The 21,539-nt window shown below is 34.9% G+C and overlaps 1 protein-coding gene across 3 annotated transcripts in view; it reads left to right on the forward strand.

The window, feature by feature from the left end:
- Nucleotides 1-5,776: 5,776 nt before the first annotated feature.
- GABRG2 (gamma-aminobutyric acid type A receptor subunit gamma2) overlaps nt 5,777-21,539 on the forward strand; it is a 93,111-nt gene continuing 77,348 nt past the window's right edge. The window contains exon 1 of one of the 3 annotated variants that reach the window (XM_054489352.2): nt 5,777-5,929. Coding sequence is in view for 2 of the 3 variants with exons in the window: in XM_054489350.2 (XP_054345325.1) it covers nt 11,995-12,101 (107 nt within the window). In the remaining variant the exon portion in view is untranslated. Of the gene's footprint in view, nt 5,930-11,595; nt 12,102-21,539 lie in introns of those variants that run through there. The other 2 variants (XM_054489350.2, XM_054489351.2) reach the window with 2 other exon arrangements.

Here is a 21,539-nt window from a genome sequence, read left to right on the forward strand (position 1 = left end):
TAATAAAATAGTCTGATGTTCTTAAGCTGAAAGTCAATTCGATATATTCATATTGTATTTTCTAAGTTTTCATGCTTGTTTTCTGCTGATGCAAACTGTATCAAATAAATTGTGATGGTTCAATAATGCTTTTATTTATAATCATGTTTTTACAAAAATTAAACATGTTTTAAATTAAATCCATCATTTAAGAAATGATTCACGTTTCCAATGTAAATCATAACCACAATGAGATATAATTTCACCACAGTTAGAACAACTATGATCAAAACGACAAAAATAAGGTAATTTTTGCCTTTAGAATATAGGTTATTGTAGCCATTCTATGTGAAGCTAGCCAATGGCTAGATTGTAGCCATTCTTGTGAAGATACAGAGAAAAGGGAACTCACACACTGTTGGTGGGAATGTAAATTAGTACAGCCACTATGAAAAACAGTATGGAGGTTTCTCAAAACACTAAAAATAGAACTACCATGTGATCCAGCAATTTCACTGCTGTATTTAACCAAAGAAAATGAAATTTGTATATCAAAGCCATATTTGCACCCGCATTGTTTATTGCAGCACTATTCACGGTAGCCAAGATACGGAATCAACCTAAATGTTCATCAACAGATGAATAGATAAAGAAAATGTGTTGTATACATGCAAACGAAGTACTACTTCAGCCATTTAAAAAATGAAAGCTTATTATTCATGGCAACAGAGATGAGCCTGGACAAAGTTATGTTAAGTGAAGTAAGTCAACCATAGAAAGATACATAGTGCAGGTTCTTACTCACATGTGAAACCTAAAAAGTTGTACTCAGCAGTAAACGGTAGAACTATGGTTATTAAAGGCTGGGAAGGATAGAGAAGAAAGGAGAACAGGGAGAGGTTGGTGAAGGAATGCAAACCCAGAACTAGATAAGAGGGATACATTCTAGTGCTCTATAGCACAATATGGTGACTATAATTCACAATAATTTATTGCATATTTTTAAATAACTAGAAGAGAAGATTTGAAATGTTCTCAAAACAAAAAGTATGAGTGTCCAAGATGATAGATATTCTAAATACCCTGCTTGATTATTACATATTGTATGAATGTATCAGAATATCACACATGTCCCATAAACACAAATAAAATATTATGTATCAATTAAAAAAATCCACCTTTTGTCTGAAAAAAGGAAAGGAAATTAATTAAAGTATATTCCAAGAATGCCATAAATGATCACTATGATTGTGTACTGTCATTTCTGCTTGCCTCTTATTTGTCCCTGTAGTTTAAAATCCTCTTGTAGGGATACCTGAAGAGATTGGGAAGCCATTAGAAAGGTAATTCACACTACAATTCCAGTGCCTGTCTGTCTCACAGGCACTTCTGTGACTCAAATGTCTACAAGGAAGTCCTTGGGAGGAATATCATTAGCAATAAGATGGCAGCCTGGGAAAAATTTGCTTAAGTGTGTAGTGATTGCCCAGAACATCTTAGAATCATTACAAGGTAATTCACAGCATTGATCAAGTTTTTACATTGTGTGCCATACCAAGTAAAATATTGAGAATGGCTAGAAGTTTTCAGACTATATTTTTGGCATTTTAAAAAATGATAAACCTCGTGATTTCAAAAGAATGGTCAAATTGGCATTCACACTTCTGTTTCAAATGTATATGGACAATATTTCTGGAGTATATTTTATGGGTCAACTTTTAGACTTCAACAAATATTCAGTGAGCATATATAGTTTGTGCCAGGCCCTGCTGTAGGTGCTGCATTGAAGACAAGTAAAGCCCCTGTTGTCACAGAAGACTGACGTTCTCACATGATGGCAGGAGCATGAGAACAAAGACGGAAGAGGCAATGCCATTGGAGATCCAGACTTCAGAACTTACGTATCTGTATATTCTCTCGAACAAAGCAAATCATGAGGGCAGCCCAAGCTCAAAGCATGGAAAAAATGAGTCGACCTCTCAATCTGGGTTATCTAGTATTCTCCTGAGCCATGGGGTAAGTACTTTGACTCTCCTATGAAATTTAAGAACACTAAGCTTAAGATGACTAAGCAAAGCATTTTTTCCAGTTTTTCTTTTAGTGACATAACATGGACATTGACCCCATTAATGTCATGGTCTAATTAAATGAGCTAATCTATCTGGAGGAGTTACAGATACTTTGTCTCATGGTCAGTGAATGCTATAACTTTAAGATTTGTGTCTATCTCCTATACCATCCCCTCATTGTGTTGATGAGAAAATCATATCTGAAAAATGCAGTAAGTTTTTCAGCGTCACAGTGTTAATGACAGAATCAAGATTCCTGACTCTGAATTACATACTTTCTGTATCACAGCATGTTGTCACTAAACTTTTGTTATAGCTAATGATTAGAGAAGTGAATTGATAAAAATGCTATTTATTACAATCATATTATTAAAACACTGTATACATTTATGCTTAAGTGTGCAAATTTTAAAATCAGATTATCCAGGTTTAAAACTTGCTCTACCATGAACTATATGAATTCTATGGGCAAACAATTTAACCTTCATAAACTTTAATCTTCTGTATAGCAAACTTTAATAATAATAGTATCTGCTTTGTAGGAATTTTTAAATAAGGATCAAATAAGGTCTGTCACCTAGCACTCAGCCTGGCATAGAAAAAATGCTTAATGATTAAGATGATATTTATTAATCAAATTTTTAATCAAGACTAAATTGACACATAGTGAAAATGCTTAGATCTTAAGTGTATAATTCAATTAGTTTATAAGTATTTAAACCTATTTATAACTTCCTATAAAAATGTGGAATATTACTTCACTCAATAAATTTCTCCTGTGCCTCAACCAGTGAATTGCTACCTGTTATAGGCAACTTCTGTACTGATTTTAATCACATAGACTTATTTTGCTACTCTTGAAGATTATATAAATGGAATTAGGCAATATGTACTGTTTTTGTTCTTTGTTTAATATAATATTTTTGATGTTGAACAATGTGATTGAATGTGTAATATTAATGAGTTTTTCATAAGATTATTGCTGAATGGTATTCCATTGTATGTGTATCCTGGAATCTGATTATTTGGTTTCCTGTTGATGACATTTCCAGTTTGAATATATCTATACAAATCTTTATTAGAAGGGCTTTATTAGAGATATATATTTTGACTTAAAAAATAAATATCTTGAAGTAGAATCACTTCGTTTTATGATAAATGAGTGATTAACATTGCTAGAAGCTCCAACATATTTTGCCATTTGTTGTACCATTTTACATTTTCACCAGAAGTGTTTCAGTTTTTGTTACTCTATATCCTCAAAATTAAATTGGTATTACCAGGTAATTCATTGTGACTATTATAGTGAGTATAAAAAGCAAAAACTGAAAGCATTCCCTTTGAAAACCGGCACAAGACAAGGATGCCCTCTCTCACCACTCCTATTCAACATAGTATTGGAAGTTCTGGCCAGGGCAGTCAGGCAAGAGAAAGAAATAAATTGTATTCAAATAGGAAGAGAGGAAGTCAAATTGTCTCTGTTTGCAGATGACATGATTTTATATTTAAAAAATCCCATCGTCTCAGCCCAAAATCTTCTTAAGCTGATAAGCAACTTCAGCAAAGTCTCAGGATACAAAATCAATGTGCAAAAATCACAAGCATTCCTATACACCAATAACAGACAAATAGAGAGCCAAATCATGAGGCTTATTTTGTAAGAAGTTGAAAATAATGCACATCTTATAGTTTATTCTGCAATTTTGGATGTAGTATTCTATACATGTCAGGTCAGAAAACTTCTGTTAATAATTCCAAGTATGATTATGGGATTTGTCTATTTCTCCTGCTCTCACTGCTTTTACTACATTTACTTTGAAGCTCTATGATCAGACATATAATTTCTTATAATTGTATGTCTCCTTGGTGAGTTAATCTTGTTATCATTATGATAAACCTCTCATTATCTTTCATAATACCCCTTAGATTCATATCTACTTTCAGCCACAATTTTGCTATTTTGATTTTGTTTGTCCCATTATTTTCCTCCTCTGCTCTGTACTTTCTGCCTTCTTTTTTGTATATTAAATTATTTTTTAGTTTTTATGTTTTAATGTCTGTGTTTTTAAATATATCTTTTTTGTATTATTTTTATTGGTACTTTCAGGATTGCCATTTTCATATTTAATGTATCAAAGTCTATTTATAGTTACTATCATATCACTTCATGAGATAAGCAAGAAACTTGTAACAGTAGAATTTTATTTATCTCCAACTCCAGAAAATGTTAAGTACAAATTATACGAGGCTATTTTTTTGGACTAAGCTCTTACACTGGACCCTAACAGACCAGAATAAAAATCAAATTGGAGTAATTTATGCTAAAGTTCCAGATTACCAGACCTAAACTAAGTTGTTATCTGACCTTTAGAGAAATGAGAAGAGACAGATAACAGCCAACTTCTCGAAGAGGACAATTGAAATCTTCGGGTGACAAGATAATGAAATTTTCTCTACTTTAATCTTTACACACACAAAAAGGTAACCAAGGCAGGGTATACTGGCTCATGTCTGTAATTCCAGCACTTTGGGAGGCTTAGGCAAAAGAATTGCTTGAGGCCAGGAGTATGACACCAGCCTGGGAAGCATAGTGAGGCTGCATCTCTTTAAAAAAAAATAAAAATTAGCCAGGTGTAGTGCTGCATACCTGTAGTCCCAGCTACTTGGGAGGCTGAAGTGGGAGGATTAACCGAGCCCAGGAGTTCTAGGCTGCAGTGAGTTATGATTATACCACTACACTGCAGCCTGGACAATAAAAGTTAGACCTTGTCTCTAAAAAATAAAACAAAACAAAAGAGTTAGCTTCAAGTAATCTGATGTTAAATAACGTTATTTTTCTATTGTTTTTCCCCCTGTCCCCAGCTTACAAGAAAAGTAAACTTTGAAAGGCCTACTGACTCATTGTTCACTTCTGTTTCCTTCAGCCCCTCTCTATGAAACCAATCTCTTCTCATTGGAACAGATTCCACTTCATGAAATGAAGCATTGCCTAATTCTAGAATCACAATAAAACCAATTGAGGTCTTTAAATTTGTTGTAATTTCATCCTGTGGCACTACTTTGTGCTATTGTTAACATATATTTTATATGTGTTATAAACTCAAAAACGCACTGTTACGGTTTTTGCATTAAAAAGTCAGGTGCCTTTTAAAGATATCAAGATAAAATATATCCTCTTTTTCTGTTTTCTCACATATTAACCATTTTCAGTGCTCCTCACTCCTTTTTCTAGATCTGGGTTTCCATCTGGTCTCACTTTCAGCATAAAGAATTTCTGTAGCATTATTTTTAGTTCAGTTTCACTGGTGACAAATTCTCTCAGCCTTCATTTATTTGAAAATGTCTTTATTTTGCTTTTATTTTTGAAGGATTTATTTACTAGATATAGAATTCTATGTATACATTTTATTTCAGCACTTTAAAAATGTTGTCATCCAAAAAGCCGGCATGGTGGTGCATGCCTGTCATCACTACTACTCGGGAAGCTGAGGCACAATCGCTTGAGCCCTGGCGTTCCAAGCTGTAGTGGGCAATGATTGTGCCTAAGAATAGCCACTGTGCTCCATCCTGGAAAACATAGCAACACAAAAAAAGAAAGAGAAAGAAAGAAAAAAAAAGAAGGAAGAAAGAAAGAAAGAAAGAAAGAAAGAAAGAAAGAAAGAAAGAAAGAAAGAAAGAAAGAAAGAGAAAGAAAGAAAGAAAGAAAGAAAGAAAGAAAGAAAGAAAGAAAGAAAGAAAGAAAGAAAGGAAAGAGAAGAGGAAAGGAAAGGAAAGAAAAGAAAGAAAAGAAGAAAAGAAAAGAAAAGAAAGGAAAAGAAAAGAGTAAAGAAAAGAAAAGAAAAGAAGTTGTCATCCACTATTTCCAGGGCTCACTTGTTTTGGTAAGTCACTGTATTATTGGCCTCTCTAGCAATTGTAGTGGTTCATGTTTCTCTGTGTACTTTCCAAAATTTCAATGTATCTTTAGTTTCTGGACGTGTGACTATAAAGTCCCTACATGTCGATTTTACAGTGTTTGCTCTGCTTTGGGTCTACGAAGCTTCTTGGGTCTATATGTTAATATTTTCCAGCAATCTGGGGAAAATTTTTCCCATTATTACGTTGAATATTTTTCTGCTTAATTCTTCCTTTCTTCTCCCTCTACACAACTTTATTAGGATGTTTGATGCTATCTCACAGTTAGCCATTATCTATTTTATTTTTTTAATATACTTCTTTTTTTAAAAAATTGGATAATTTTTATTAATCTGTCTTCAAGTTTTGCTGATCATTTCTTCAACTGCTATTCTGTAATTGCCAACCTGCTATGAAAACTTATGCAGTGACTTGTTCCTTTCAGGCCTTATAAATTTCAGTTCTACAATTTCTATTTTGCTTAAAAAAAAAAAAAAAAAAAAAAAAAAAGTCATTCCAGCCAGTCTCAGTGGCTCACTCCTGTAATCCTAGCACTTTGGGAGGCTAAGGCCGGCAGATCACATGAGGTCAGGGGTTCAAGACCAGCCTGGCCAAGATGGTGAAATCCCGTCTCTGCTAAAAATACAAAAATTAGCCAGGCATGGTGATATGCACTCGTAGTCCCAGATACTAGGGAGGCAGAGACAGGAGAATCGCTTGAACTTGGAAGGAGAAGGTTACAGTGAGCCAAGATCATGCCACTGCACTCCAGTTTGAGTGACACAGCAAGACTCTGTAATAATAATAATAATAATAATAATAATAATAATAATTTCCATTTATCTGCAGAGATTCACTACTGCTAACTTATTTGACCATAAAAACATCATTACCAAATTTTTCTTTAAGTTCTTTAACTACTTTATAGTGGCTGCTTGAATATCCTTATCTGCCAGCTGCAGTATCTGGAGAATCTCAGGTTTTGCCTGTTTCTATTGACCGTGTTAAAAAATATATACATACCCATATACACAAATATATGTATGTATATATATTATCCTATAATCTTATACTGTTTTGTGGCTTTTTTTTAAACAATGTACAAGACATTTTGTATATCAATGGCATTCTGATTTGTTATATTCCTCTGATTGATTCCTATTGATTTTTATTATCAATATTATGAGTTAAATTATTGATAAATTAATCTTGTGGAGGATTCATTTTATACTCTTTTCAGGTTGGTCAATCTCATTTTCGTCGTTAGAGTAAATCCATTGTTATAGAACAGAGAAAAGTTATGGTCCTTCTAGGGTTTTGAAGGAATGTCAGAGAGGTTTATGAAGACCCCCTCACTTACTGAAATTCAAACTTCAGACTCTGTGTCTCCTGCAGTGAGTGGAAGCTGAAATATTTGCTCAACTTTTTAAGTCTCTCAATTTTTGCTTTCATCTGGGCTTCTTGATGTCTTTTCTGCTTTTCCACACAAAAGCAAACAAAATTTAAGGGAAGTTTACATACAGATGTGAAGTCTTATACTTCTGTCTGTGATTTCCCCGCTCATGTGAGCAGCTCTGGTAGCCCCAAAGTTTCCTCTTAAACCTCAAGCCAATAAGATTGCTGCCTTCTGCTGATTCTAACCATCCTGCATTTTTGGGATGGAAGGGCTTCCTGGACGTTGGACTTTCTGTGCTAAAACCAGGAAGTTTCCACAGGGGAAAAGCCACAAAATCTTAGATCTCATCCAATTCAATTTATTTATTTAGACAGAGTTTTGCTATTGTTGCCCAGGCTGGAGTGCAATGGCATGATCTCGGCTCACTGCAATCTCCGCCTCCCAGGTTCAAGCGTTGCTCCTGCCTCAGACTCCCAAGTAGCTGGGACTACAGGCACGCACCACTACGCCCAGCTAATTTTTTGTATTTTTACGAGAGATGTGGTTTCACTCTGTTGGCCAGGCTGGTCTTGAACCTCAGTGGATTCGCCTGCCTCAGCCTCCCAAAGTACTGGGATTACAGGCGTGAGCCACCTCGCCCAGCCTCAATTTCCTCTCTTATTGGCCATATCTTCACACTTTCTGCCTCCTTTCGGTAGCATCCTGCTACTTCACATATTTGCTTATTTAATATTTTGACCAATAGTAATAATTATTACCTACAGAATAGTCAACTTTGTCACTACCAGAAGTAGAATATAAATAATACATTTTACTTTTCCAAGTAATGAGAGATTTGATATCAACAACCAAACTTGTCCAACTTATAACCTCATAATTCACTTCTGGGTGTAGTAACTATCACAAAAATAGTAGTAATAATACAATGTCAAATTATAAGCAAAAAAAAAAAAAAACTTTATTCATAGAGAATTAACTTGTAAAACAATTTTCCAACATATTGGCAAGGCTTGTTTGGATGAGTGAATTTGGATGGTAGTTTTCTTCTTTGATTTTCCAATGTTTTTCAAACGTTAGTATAATTAAATAAATACACACACATGTACACATATATGGGGCAACTTGGCATACTGAGGATTTTAAACTGAAGGAAATTGAGAAGACCACAGAAGCAAGAAGGTCTTTCTGACCTTCTTCTGCACCCCTTCTCTCCTGAATCAGGCCATAGAAACTACAGAGAATTTCCTTCGCTCCTTTTCCCCTGCAGTGGGCCATAAAACCTAGTTGACCTTCCCCTGAAAATAGGTCATAAGGCCCTCATCCAAGGGATGTCCTCCCTGTGCCTGGAGAAAAACAATGTCTTTATCTCTGAAGACACAGACATGGAGAAGAATCTGAACTAGGAGGCCTCTCTGAGTTTCCTCGTTTATGCCCTTTAGATCATATCTGTTTTTGTCCAATAATGTTTCTGTACAACTATCCACTTCTTTATTTGATTTAGCATAAAATATACAATTTTCCCTGTTTCTTTTGAGCTTTCATTTCTAAAGGCTCCCATGTCACATAAAATTTGTATGAAATAAATATTTATGCCTTTATATTGTTAATCTGTCATTTGTTATAGGGATCTCAGACATAGAATTTGTATTGGATAGGAAAATATACTATATATTTCCTCTATAATATATACATATATACTGTGTGCAATGAGAAGATAGCATCATGTTTATCAAATAAAGGTTATTTTATTGATTATAAGTATAATCTTAAAAAGGGGCAAGAGTATACCTCAAAGTTGATAACAAAAGTAATTATTAGATCTCTTATAAACACCATTGAATATAACACATGTTGTAAAATCTTAGAAAAAATATGAAAATACTTTTTTTTAAGACAGCAGTCAGCAGATAAGAAAGATCCACAGAAGCATACTGACACCTACTAGCTATGAATGGCACAATTAAATTTGTACTCAGATACTATAAATAGTAAAATTACCTCTATGGTTTCTCTTAACATGCTGGGCAAAATTCCATCATTCAATAGCTTCTAATTTATAGGGGCCATTATAAGACTGATAAGGGATTAGTATATGAATCACTTCTTTGTGAATATGACAGCATTCATTTTCACAGCTTCGTTATGCTTGACAATAAATAAACTCACTTTAGAAACTTAACACAAAAAAATTGGAAATGTCATGCATGGTAGATATTTTATATAGTCTATAAAAATTGCAACCTTGTGGCCTGGATGCCTACTTGGTTTGGCCTCCTTTGCATTTTAAAAATTAGAACATTTTATTCTGCAATTCTTATTTCCATTTCTTCTGGCAATTCTGACTGGAACTGAACAGTGGCAGCTCCATTTGGATGGAGTATTGGCACTTCAGTGTGCATGGTTTCCACCACTTTACTGATTCATAAACTGCCAATGTCTTCCATTTATCTCACTTGCTTGGGTTTTGTAGGCACTTAAGTAAATACACACACACACACACACACACACACGTCTTAGCCTACAAAAGTGTGATTGAATAATTTCACTAAGAAAATATATACAGCTATAAACAAACTAGGCTCTTTGGAATAAAAATTGTGAACATAAGAAGGGGCATGACATTAGACAGGCATAGTGATGTAGTCCTATAGTCCCAGCTACTTAGGAGGTTGAAGTAGGAGGATTGCTTCGGCCCATGAGTTTGAGGCTGCAGTGAGCTATGATCGTCCCACTGTACTCCAGGCTGGGTGACAGAGCAAGACCTTGTCTCTAAATTAAATAAATAAACAAATAAGTAAAAGTTAAAGAAAGGGAAAATACCTTCACAGTGCAGCAAAGAACAAGAAAATTATATAAAAAGGGGATTTATGTTTGCTCTGCCTCCATTTTAGTCACAACGGAAAAAAGTCAAAACTGCATTTGAATGTGGTTTTCATTGGATTTTTGTCTAAATGCCTTAAGAATAACTCTGCCTAAGGCAGAATTATGAAGCCATGCAGGATTCCAGGTGGATCTGTCAGGCCTTTTTTGCTTCATTGTCAGGACGCATCTTCTCAGCCCATGTGATGGGCAGCAGCCACTGGTAATTCTTTCTGCTTTCCTTGGGTATACTTTAGTGTTAGTGATGGAGTGTGGACCTAATTTTCTCATGTTCTATTCCTATGTCTCCTGGACTCCTTACTCAAGTTCCATTCCTGGAAGACTTTTTTCTTGCAGAAAAGGCACTTATTTTGAAAAAACTCCTTGTCACTTTCCACAAAGGGCTAAGAATGTTCCTCATCACTAGTACTGCTTCCTGCATACTTTCAGTATGGTATCTTGACTTTAAAGAACTATGAAACACTCCCCCACTTTATTTTTCATAATTAATGGAAGGGATTTCCTCTGTGGTGGATGAACTGGTTTGGTATAAAGGGGGTATCTTCTATATATTAGTATCTATAGTAACATTCTAGGCAAGAAAGAAGCATGCTAATACCATTTATCCAACCTAAAAACTTTCAAGATTGTTACCAAGAACAAAAAATCAACCCCCCACATGACAAACAGAAATCCCTCTGCATTGTTAAATGACCTCCTGATTATACCCCTTTGCCCACCCTTCCTTCAAAAAACAGCCCTCCTATTTTGTGGTGTGTAATCTTTATTCAAGCAGCTATCTCCACGCAATTACATTTGTCAAACTTCAAGCAGTTTTGTGTCTGTGCATTTTCACTGGGGTTGGAGAACTGACAAGGGAGGAATGAATCCTGAGTAGCACAGAATTTCTCCATGTCCTTTAATTCTATCAATGTTTTCTTCTCTCATTCAAATTGAATTCACCAAATCTGTCTGCCTACAGGATGACTTACTGAGACACTCACACCTCCCCCACTGTCTGCTCCCCCAGCTCTAACAATGCAACCATGATTTCTAAGACTGTACGAGTTTAAAATAAGGATTCTTGGCAGATCTGACGACCACAAACCTTCTGTCATTGATGATGTAGTTTCTGGGCTTGCTAAAGCATCTCTTGTCCCCATGAATGCCAGTCCTTGCACGCTGGTGTGTGCAGTAAAGGGTTAAAAAGCTTTGGAAAGACACCACGCATGTGTTAATTCGTGCTGCAGCAGCGTGCATCGTTTCCACTTTGACCTCATAGTTAATCTGCGTGATAGTTAATCACGCAGAGTCTCTAGTGATTTTTTTCCTATTTATTTTAAATACGCACACCTACAGGGCTCTGCCCCCTGTAAAAGAAAAAAAAATCAAAACAAACAAATAAATAACCCCAAAGAGATGGACCCCGGGGAGGACGCGTAAGTGTGAGGGGCATGAGTATACACGAGTGTGCGTGTCTTTCCCTCTCCCTTATTTGTTTCCGTGTGAGTCTCTCCTTGTACCCTCCCCCTGCCTCGATGATATTACTCCCCCAGACTTGGAAGCCGCTGCCAGAGTGACGCTTTGATGGTATCTGCAAGCGTTTGTGCTGATCTTATCTCTGCCCCCTGAATATTAATTCCCAAATCTGGTAGCAATCCATCTCCCCAGTGAAGGGACCTACTAGAGGCAGGTGGGGGGAGCCACCATCAGATCATAAGCATAAGAATAATACAAAGGGGAGGGATTCTTCTGCAACCAAGAGGCAAGAGGCGAGAGAAGGGAAAAAAAAAAGCGATGAGTTCGCCAAATATATGGAGCACAGGAAGCTCAGTCTACTCGACTCCTGTATTTTCACAGAAAATGACGGTGTGGATTCTGCTCCTGCTGTCGCTCTACCCTGGGTAAGATGTGCCCTTTTTGGCGTCGTTTTGTTCTGAAGAGGTGGGGAGAAGGTGTGGGGAGGGGTAACTCGGGAGACCACCCAGATTTAAAACACTCTCCTAGGATGTGAGGCTTTATAATTTAGGGGAGAGTGAATATATGGGGCGGGGAGTGGAGGGAGGAAAGTGGAAGGTCACTTTCGTTAATGTATTCATTTATTGGATTTTATTTTATTTTTTGTTTGGTTTTAGAGTGGAAAAGGTAACCTCATAAAGACTAAATATTTAGGGAGTAACATTTTGACATTATTGCAATCTGATGTCGGAGTGGGCTGTGCTGATGATACACGCCGGCATTTGAGGCCGTGTTGCAAGTGTTTTGGGTGGGGGTCTGATGGAGAAATTTACAAATGGGTCCTGGCGCACACCGGAGAGATATGTGTGAGGGAGTTGGGGGGAGGGGCGGCGGGCGGCCCTGTTCCTGTGTACTAAGGCATCGCTTGCTTCTGCACCTGGCATTCTTAAGGTCAGTCAGCCAGGTTTTGCATCCAGTCCCATTGACCCAACAGCCAACTCCCCGTGTGCAAACATGGTTCAGCACCAGGGACAGCAGTCCTGGTGAGGGCCAAAGGGACGGAGGCTTGTCTAACCTGATAGAACGTCTCTAAATATACTCAGGGCATCCACAGAGTCAGACAGAAGGCCAATGAAGCCACGGGGCACTAATGAAATATAGAGATCCTGATCTGATTACCTCTACTCCCTCCTTCATATGGGAAGGGGACTATTGGGCATAGGGTGGAGAACGTAGTTAAATGATTGCATAGGGGAATATACGTCTGGAAAAGAGTTGGCCTTGCTGCAGTGTTGGAAAATATGCTGAACCAGGTGAATGTGATGCCAAAATCGTGAAGTACACATTAATGTTTTAAAACCTTGCTGCACTGAATAGAAAAAAAGGAAAGGCTGGAGACTGGACTCCTGAAAACCCTGAGAATGTGTATGCTCTGAAGTGCCTGACATTTAAATTTACTTGAACTTCCTTGAGCTAAGAGTATTAGAGGAGCAACCATCCATGCAGCCTAGCTGACCATTCGTCTACCTACCTAAGCACCTCCCCCGCTCTCCAAGCTTTCTAACTAGGACCAAAGGCATGTTAGAGGTCCACTATTTACATTACTTGCATTCTTCTATACTTTCATTTTGAAATAAAGTTGTATAAATATACCTCTCATATCCTACCAATGTAAAGAAAGACACAAACAAAAATTAGCTATAGAAAATATCAAGACAGTGCCCTAACATTTTTTTGTGAGTTGACAATCTTACATGGTAGTTGTAACAAAAGCAGCTGAAAGGGATGGAGGTTAAACTAGTTTTTCAAAAAAATTATTGAGACTAGGCAACTTCTCTGGCCCCCTCTTCTCTAGAATGGGTAATAAGACAGATAGATTTATGATAAAGAGACCCAGGCAGAACAAAGAGTGAAAGCCTCACTTTGGAGTTTCTAAACAGAGAAAGGGTCTGCTTAACTCTTCCAGCACTTTTTATACCTGCCTAATTTACTATAAAAATAGAATGTATTTTCACTAGGATTATAAGATTTCAGTAGCTTTCTCAGAATATGAGAGGGGCTTTTACTGGAAACAGTCTTATATGTAATACAATTTGGTGAAATCCTGAAAAAAGTAAATTTTTGATTCAAAATTTGAACTCATTTTTATACTTAAGGTTGTGGACAGCTATTAATTTGTTTCAGAAATTAGAAAATAGTTACTTACTAATAGAAAATATATTTCCCCTATTTCTACCATTAATGAAACCTGTGGATTAAAATCTAGACAAGACACAAGGGAGTGTCTTTCTTTTTGACTCATCTCCATCTTAGTAAACAATTGTCTAACTTAATAGATAAAATATTATGTATTTTCTCTCCAGTAACCCTATTTTAACCTAAACATGTTTAACTTTACTATAGTTCATAAGAAAATAGTATTTAAGATGTCTTCTTGTTGCCACAGCCCCACCTTTTCCATTTCAATGTCTTATAAAAAGTAAATTTGATGATACATTTTAATTTTAAATTTGTATCAGACTATCTTAGATGAGTTTTTTAAAAGAGCTCTAAAAATATGAGCTATCTGTAATGGAAACTCCCCAAAGTGGTAATTTTTACATTCTCTCATAGTGACAGAGAATGGAGTCATTGCTCTTTGGTGCAGAGAATGTGATCAGAGTTTCAGTCTGCTGCGATCCCATAAAAAAAGTCATTTGAATCGTTGAGTAGGACTGGAGGTAAATAGAAGCTTTGATTTCTAAAGTTGATCCTGAGGAAGGACGATAAATAACTGGGAAATATTTGACACATGAGGAGCCCATAGGAAATGGTACTTATGAAATAATACTTTTGTGGTAGACAGTAGTAGCAGAACCACCTGGAAAGTTAAAGAGAAATAAAAAAAAATTAATCGGTTTTTTATTTATGTAACTCAAAAGATTGTTTTCGCCCTCATTAAGTGACAAAATTTATTAGTCTGTGTCTTTACGAAATTAAAACAAAGAGAAAAACAAAGCATCGTAGTGAGAATATTAATAACTAATATCTTTTCTTATAAGTGAAATAGTTAATTTCTGAAACCCAAAATTTTTGAAACATTCACATAGCTTGTGCTGTCATAAAAAATAACCTGGAGAACTTACTAAAATGGAGATTCCTACCCTATACACTGAATGCTTTTGAATCATCATGTCTGGGGAGAAAAGGAATATTCAACAGGAATATTTTCAACAAGTACCCTAGACCTCACTTTGAAGAAAAGTGGTCTATACTTTGCTGACTTCCAAAAGTTTACTTATCATCATATTTAATATTTAAAGGTGTTTTGATTATTCATACTTTATTATTCAGTTGGGCAGAATGAATCAATTTAACATCAATAATCTTTTATTTGTATGTAAATCATTGAGAATATTATACATATAATAAAGCATAAGGAATAGTATAAAGAATACACCAACATTAGTTATGAGAAGATATTGGCTCCAAAAAAATAAAACATACATACATATATAAATGTGTATGTGATTACATTGAAAAACTATATATATACCACATATATATGCATAGAGATTTTAAAACAAATCTTACAACTTTACAAACTTTTTCAGTGTAATTTTATTCCATCTCAGAGTAAAAATACCCTAAAGGGAAAAAAACATATAGAAAAACATAAAAAATAATTTAGAGTAAATAAGAATAACTGAAACATAAAATGTTTTTATTTTATTAGAATAAAACAAGATTTTGTAATATACTTAGAGTGACAAATAATTATTTTTCAAGGATAAATTGAGCAGAAATAAAATGGACTGAATTTTTGATGATCCGTCTAAACTTTACTTTTAAGTGCTCGTTCTGAATTTTTAAAAAGAATATACAGTTAAAGGTTTATACATATTTTCTATTTTTGTCTGTTGCCTAAACAAAGATGCTTCTCATGATGTTTCTTATGGGCTACTAAAGTGTTTGTATTCCATAATTTTATTTTACATGTTTCTTTAACCGGCTAGGACTATGAATGTAGAAAAAAATATTTTGATTCTTCAATATATCCTTATTTGTTTACAGAATTAATCTCTACAGACACGCTTGTTATTCCCTATCTTTCTAAATGCCCCATCTGGTATCCACCAGAAAAAAATTTATTTCCTCGGCATACTAAATTGCTTTAGTTGTAGACAAAACACTTCAAATAGTCTATCCTGAGGTAGACTGGGTAGACTATTTGAATGGTAGGGACTCTACCTTTCAAATTCCAAAGGTTACTCTGAGGCCATTAACCTGAAAAAAAAAATAAAGAAAAACAGAAAGTAAATACTCATCACCCAGTATTTCCCAGAATCCAGTCGCCCACTACTACCTAAACAAAACACCTGAATTGTAGGCAGAAGTTGAAAATTGGCTTGTAATTTAAATAATGAGTTATATAAATGTCTCTTTCATGTCCTAGATTCATTTAGATCAGGTAATTTCCTCAAAATAATTGATTTAAAGCATATATATTTTAATGATAGAGGTCTCTGTTCTATACTTCAAAAAATTGTTCATTCCAAGGATTTCCGTTCAAATTGGAAAGAAGTTAAGACTAATTTTAGATACTGTATCTCTTTGCTATAAATATTATGTTGCTAGGGTCCTGGCTACCTCTCTACTACAATTTCCCAGCCACTCAAAGACAGGCTTTTCAGTTTAGGTACAAGTAGGCTTTACTGGAATTATACATACTTATCATTCTCCAAATACTTCTGCCAAATTGTCTGATTATAGAAGATTGAATTATAATTAAAAGTTATAATCAGAGTAGTTTGGAGATTGTTTGACCCCTATGGGAGTCAGCACAATTCAAATGCTTAAAGATTCAGGATTTCAATTGAGATGAATATTCCAGATGTGATACTTTATTCAGGTAGACATGCAGAAGACAATGCGTCTTTCTGCTGCCAGGGGATCAGACACCTATGTGACCACTTCAAAGCCAGAAACCAAATAGCCATAAGATAATATCAATTTTATGCCCTGCTTGTGTCATGTTATACATACACACTGAATCAAATAATACACACACACACAAACACACATACACAGACACAATCCTCACTGTGACTCCTCAAAGTATTTATCATCAACCACATCTGAGAGACTAGGAAACAAAGATTATAGATAGATTAAATGACTTACTTAAACAGAATAGATAATTAGAAGCAATGTAATATAATAAGTATGAATGTGGATATAAGTAAACATGTATACATATATAATGATGTTTATATATGTGTATACATATGAATCATAATAACTTGGTTTTTTAGATCTGTCAATATTATCTTCTGTGTTTTTTTAATCAGTTTGGGGTCTCAATCCGTCAATAGTGTTCCTAGAAGTGTAATAGGTGGACTGGATTATCTATAAGTTATTTACTAGTTTTAATATTCATGATTCTCTCATTCTGTCTTCAGTTAATAGAATCTACAACAGATACTTTACATCCATTCAGCCCACTGAATAAATCAAAATGTCGAATCTATAGAAGGACATAGTTTAAGATACTCAGTCTCCACCAATGACATCACTATTACATTATATCTTATTGTTTTGATTGAAAAGTCTAGACAGAAATGCTTAGCAGCAGTCTGAAATTCAGTTTTTTTTAAATTTAAGAGCATATTAAATGGAATTATTTAGAGCTGAACAAATATTATGTTTAGAATATATATTTCCTCATTGTTTGTGTCTATGTAAGTAAAGCATAGTTTAATCTTCACTTAATTATTCATCCAGAAACTTAACTATAGCATGTCATTCCATTTTTAAAGAGGAGACCTTGCTTTTTATTGAGCAAATCTATAGGAAACTTGCTCAATGTTGTCCTCCAGTTTTCTTACAAAAATTCTTAGAAAAGTGGAAGACAAAATTGAAGCAACGATACTCAATATTAAAGTAGAAATAATATTACAACTTCATATTTGGATATGTATAGTTTTAATATATAGTCAATGATGACATATTTTTAATCACCCCAATCATACTAGCAACTGGTTAATTAACATTACTATGTGGTAACAACAGAAAAGCTCTTAAGTTTTAATTTCTAGAGTAATAAGAAGTTATAATTTCTAGAAAGTAATAGGGATTTTACAGTTTTACAGAAATGTTTGCATTCACACTTTTATTCTCTCAGTAGACTCATGAGTTATATGAAAAATATAATATTTTCTTCTGACAACTGTAGAAAATGAGATATTGAGAGATTAAGGGACTTCTTCAAGGATCCTTTACTATTAGCTATAGAACAGAATTAAGACCCCTTCCTTGAATTCATAGCGCAATACATCACATTGCACAAGTATAGTCACCCCCCGGCTTTTTTTTTCTAAATGTAAGAAAATACTTTGGTTGTTTAGAGATGTAAAAGTCCTCTCTAACTTGCATTACTGTGGAGGGTTATTTCCCATTCATTTGTTCCCCATACTAGAGAATAAATATCCTTTAAAAAAGGAAATAAAAAGCTCATTTTAAGTTACACATTAGTGGTTTAGGGTAAAAATAAAACTTAACTCTAAATCATATTAATCCCTACAGCATTATGATATAAGAGCACAAACTATGGCAATAATTCTATATTATTATAAAAATCATTGTATAACTCCGCATAGATAAAATACCATGTAAATGCTAAATAAGTAGCACTGATACAACACTCTCCACCCATTCATAAAGAAAACCATATAAGTACCAAATAACATAATCGTGGAGAAAACAACGGTTGTTTTAAAGCAAAGATCCTTTGTTATAATTGAAACCCTGCCATGAACCCAAGTGTTGCTGTAAAGCCAAAGTCTACCTAGTAAGACAAATATACAGGGTGTATTTGCTTAAATGCATCTAAAGAAATTGCAGAACTTACTGTATATTTATATAAATAAAATGGCAAAAACAAGCTGAATATAATATGTCATTATAATCTTGATAGGAAAAAATAAATGATTGATGCTTTCATGTGTTCCTTTTTTGTTGGTTATCAGTTCTTTTTTATAAATTGCTTTTGAAAACACACGTGAGATATGTAATTGAGGAAAGCAACTCTAACCATAAAAGTAGAAGTTAATGTATAATTTCTTAATTAATTTATGAAACGAATATCATTTGAGCCAATTCTGGGATTTTTGCATTACAGAGAATACAGGCCAAATTTCCCCAGTAGTTTTCTAACCACTCTTTGTTTAGAGAATGCTAAGAGGTTGTAAAAGTTTTTGTGTTTGTAGTAGAGATAAAAATTGGCCTCTTAGTCTTTTTTTATGATGGACATTTATGAGTGAATTACCTGATTTCCATAGGCAGAAGTGGAGCTACCTCCCACTATGGTAGGAGATAAGTAAATGAACAGTTACTTCTATTGCTAAGCCAATAACCGTCTTCCACAAGTACTCCTCTGTCATTTAATCCTTAAACTTCTATCACATAGCTGCGAGGAGGGGGAAGGAAAGAAAAGGCACTGAGGGCTGTTTTATTAATCTTTTATAGAAAGTTCTATTCCTTCTTAGCAGTGTACCACATCTATATTAAATGAGAATATGATGTTTGTCATCTTCTTTTCTCAGTATCAGGAAATTAGTCATGATAACATAGGGAAAATTTTGTATAATATTGCGTTCCCTGTGCAATGTGTTTCACATATCCACTGATTAACTCACTTTTTTGAAGTTTTTGCTCAGATCTCGCCTTCTCAATAAAGCCTGCACCTACCACTCAGTGTAATATTGCAAACTCCACTCCACCCTGTACTCCTAAGTCCTCTAATCCTCTCTGCTTTACTTTGTCGTAGTACTTACTTATAGCCTTTAGTAATTAATCAGAAAAAAAGTTATTTATTGGTTTATTCTTTTTACTTTTTTATTTTTTATCTCTCTCAGCTAGAAGCCAGGACCCACAAGGGAAGAGATGCCATTGATAGAACTCACCTTTCATAGCATGCCTAGCCTCTAACAGATGTTCAATAATTATATGCTTAATTAAGTAATAAAAATTGCACTCATTTTCCCCCAAATTTTATTCTTTTCCAAAAAAGGAAATATTTTTGGAAAATATTTTTTTTACAGTATCTCACTCTAAGTCAGCATATATGGCTGTCAGGAAAAAAATAAAAGAAAAGAAAATGAAGAAACAAACCGTTTCCACAGCATAGTATACTTGTTAATAGCATAAGCTATTCAGACACACTTGATCAGGGTTCATTTTGATGATCCTCAGTCAACCAGTTTCACTCTATCTTTTCATATAAAAAAAGGAAGATTTGGGAAGCTGAGGCAGGAGGATCTCTTGTGCTCAGGCATTCAAAACTGGCCTGGGCAACATGGTGTGACCCTATTTCAAGAAAAAAAAAAAATTAACGGGGTATGGTAGTGCACGCCTGTGGTCCTAGCTTCTTGGGAGGCTAACTCAGGAGGATCACTTCAGCCCAGGAGTTCAAGGCTGCAGTGAGCCATGTTTGCACCACTGTACTCAAGCCTGGGTGACAGAGTGAGACCCCGTCTCAAATAAAAAGGAAGATAATAATTTTTCTTAAGTTTATTTTGAGCAGGAATTGATATAATACCTATTAAGGGGCACATAGTAAATGACCTTTACATGGTGTTATTTTTGTTACTGTTATTGTTATTGTTGTTTTTATTATTAATACAGGACATTATTTATCCCCTGATGTATCACTGGAGGCACAAGTAGTCTCCCCATCCCTGCTAAACTCTGAATTTGTGAGAGTGTAGAAGAGGGATTTTTTAAAATACAACTTTTCTAATTCTTCAGTTTCTTTCTTTGACTTGCACGAGATAAGCAAATTGGGTAGAGGTCCCTGAATTTTGAGAATGCCTGTATAAACATTGAATTTAATAATATCTCTAACAATGTGGAATAGCTTCTATTCAAATGAGAAAATATATCCTGTCATACAAGACTCCCTCCTGAAGATAATTTTGTCACTGTATGTAAAGGAGGATATTTTCCCAAAGACATTGTAAAACATTATCCCTGAGTTGTTAGGCAAATTTATTCAACTCGTTATTCAGAGCAAACTCAGGTTGCTACTCTTGATGGTCAGGTCTATATTGGACAGCACGAAGTGGAAGCAGGGGTTGTGGAGTCTGGAGAGTGATGAGGAAGGAAACAATCTAAGCTGGTATTTTGCTATTCGGGGTCATGACTAACTTTTCATTTTTCTTTGTGCCTCATACATCTGATCATATAACAAAATTTGACATCATCTGTCACCTGGGTCACTACAACACTGCCCAAAATACCTTTCTGAATATGTTTTTGCTACCTTCCAATTCACTCACCACACAATAGACTTTTCCCCTGCAACTATTTTTAAATAAAGACATAATATAGATTCAATAAATTATTCAGAATTTAATATACAGTTAGATGAAGTGTTTTCCAAATGTATGCAGCATTATAACAACCACCCCTGTGTGTGTGTGAGTGTGTGTGTGTGATGTTTCTATCACATCAGCATGTTTTATTGTGCTTCTTTAGTAATCATCATTCTTCCTCTCTCCAATCCCTGCCTGCCCCTGGTAGCCTCTTTTCCAATTTCTTTCATCATAGATTATATTTTTCTGTTGCACAACTTCATAATAATGAAATTAACAATGTGGTTACCTTTTTTGCCGAGCTTCTTTGCTCAACATAATATTTTGAGATATAATAGTTATGCATATGAGTTCTTTTTTATTGTTATGAATTCCATGGTATGAATTACAGTACATTTACCCAGTATCCCCTTGATGCTTCTAGTTTGAGGCTAATTGAAAACAAACTGTCATGAAAGTTATTGTACAAGTGTTGCTGTAGGCATCTGTTATTATTCTTGATGAAATGTCTAGGACGTAGCATGGATGTAT

This window comes from Pongo pygmaeus, chromosome 4, assembly GCF_028885625.2.
Source record: "Pongo pygmaeus isolate AG05252 chromosome 4, NHGRI_mPonPyg2-v2.0_pri, whole genome shotgun sequence".
In the NCBI taxonomy this organism is placed as follows: Eukaryota; Metazoa; Chordata; class Mammalia; order Primates; family Hominidae; genus Pongo; species Pongo pygmaeus.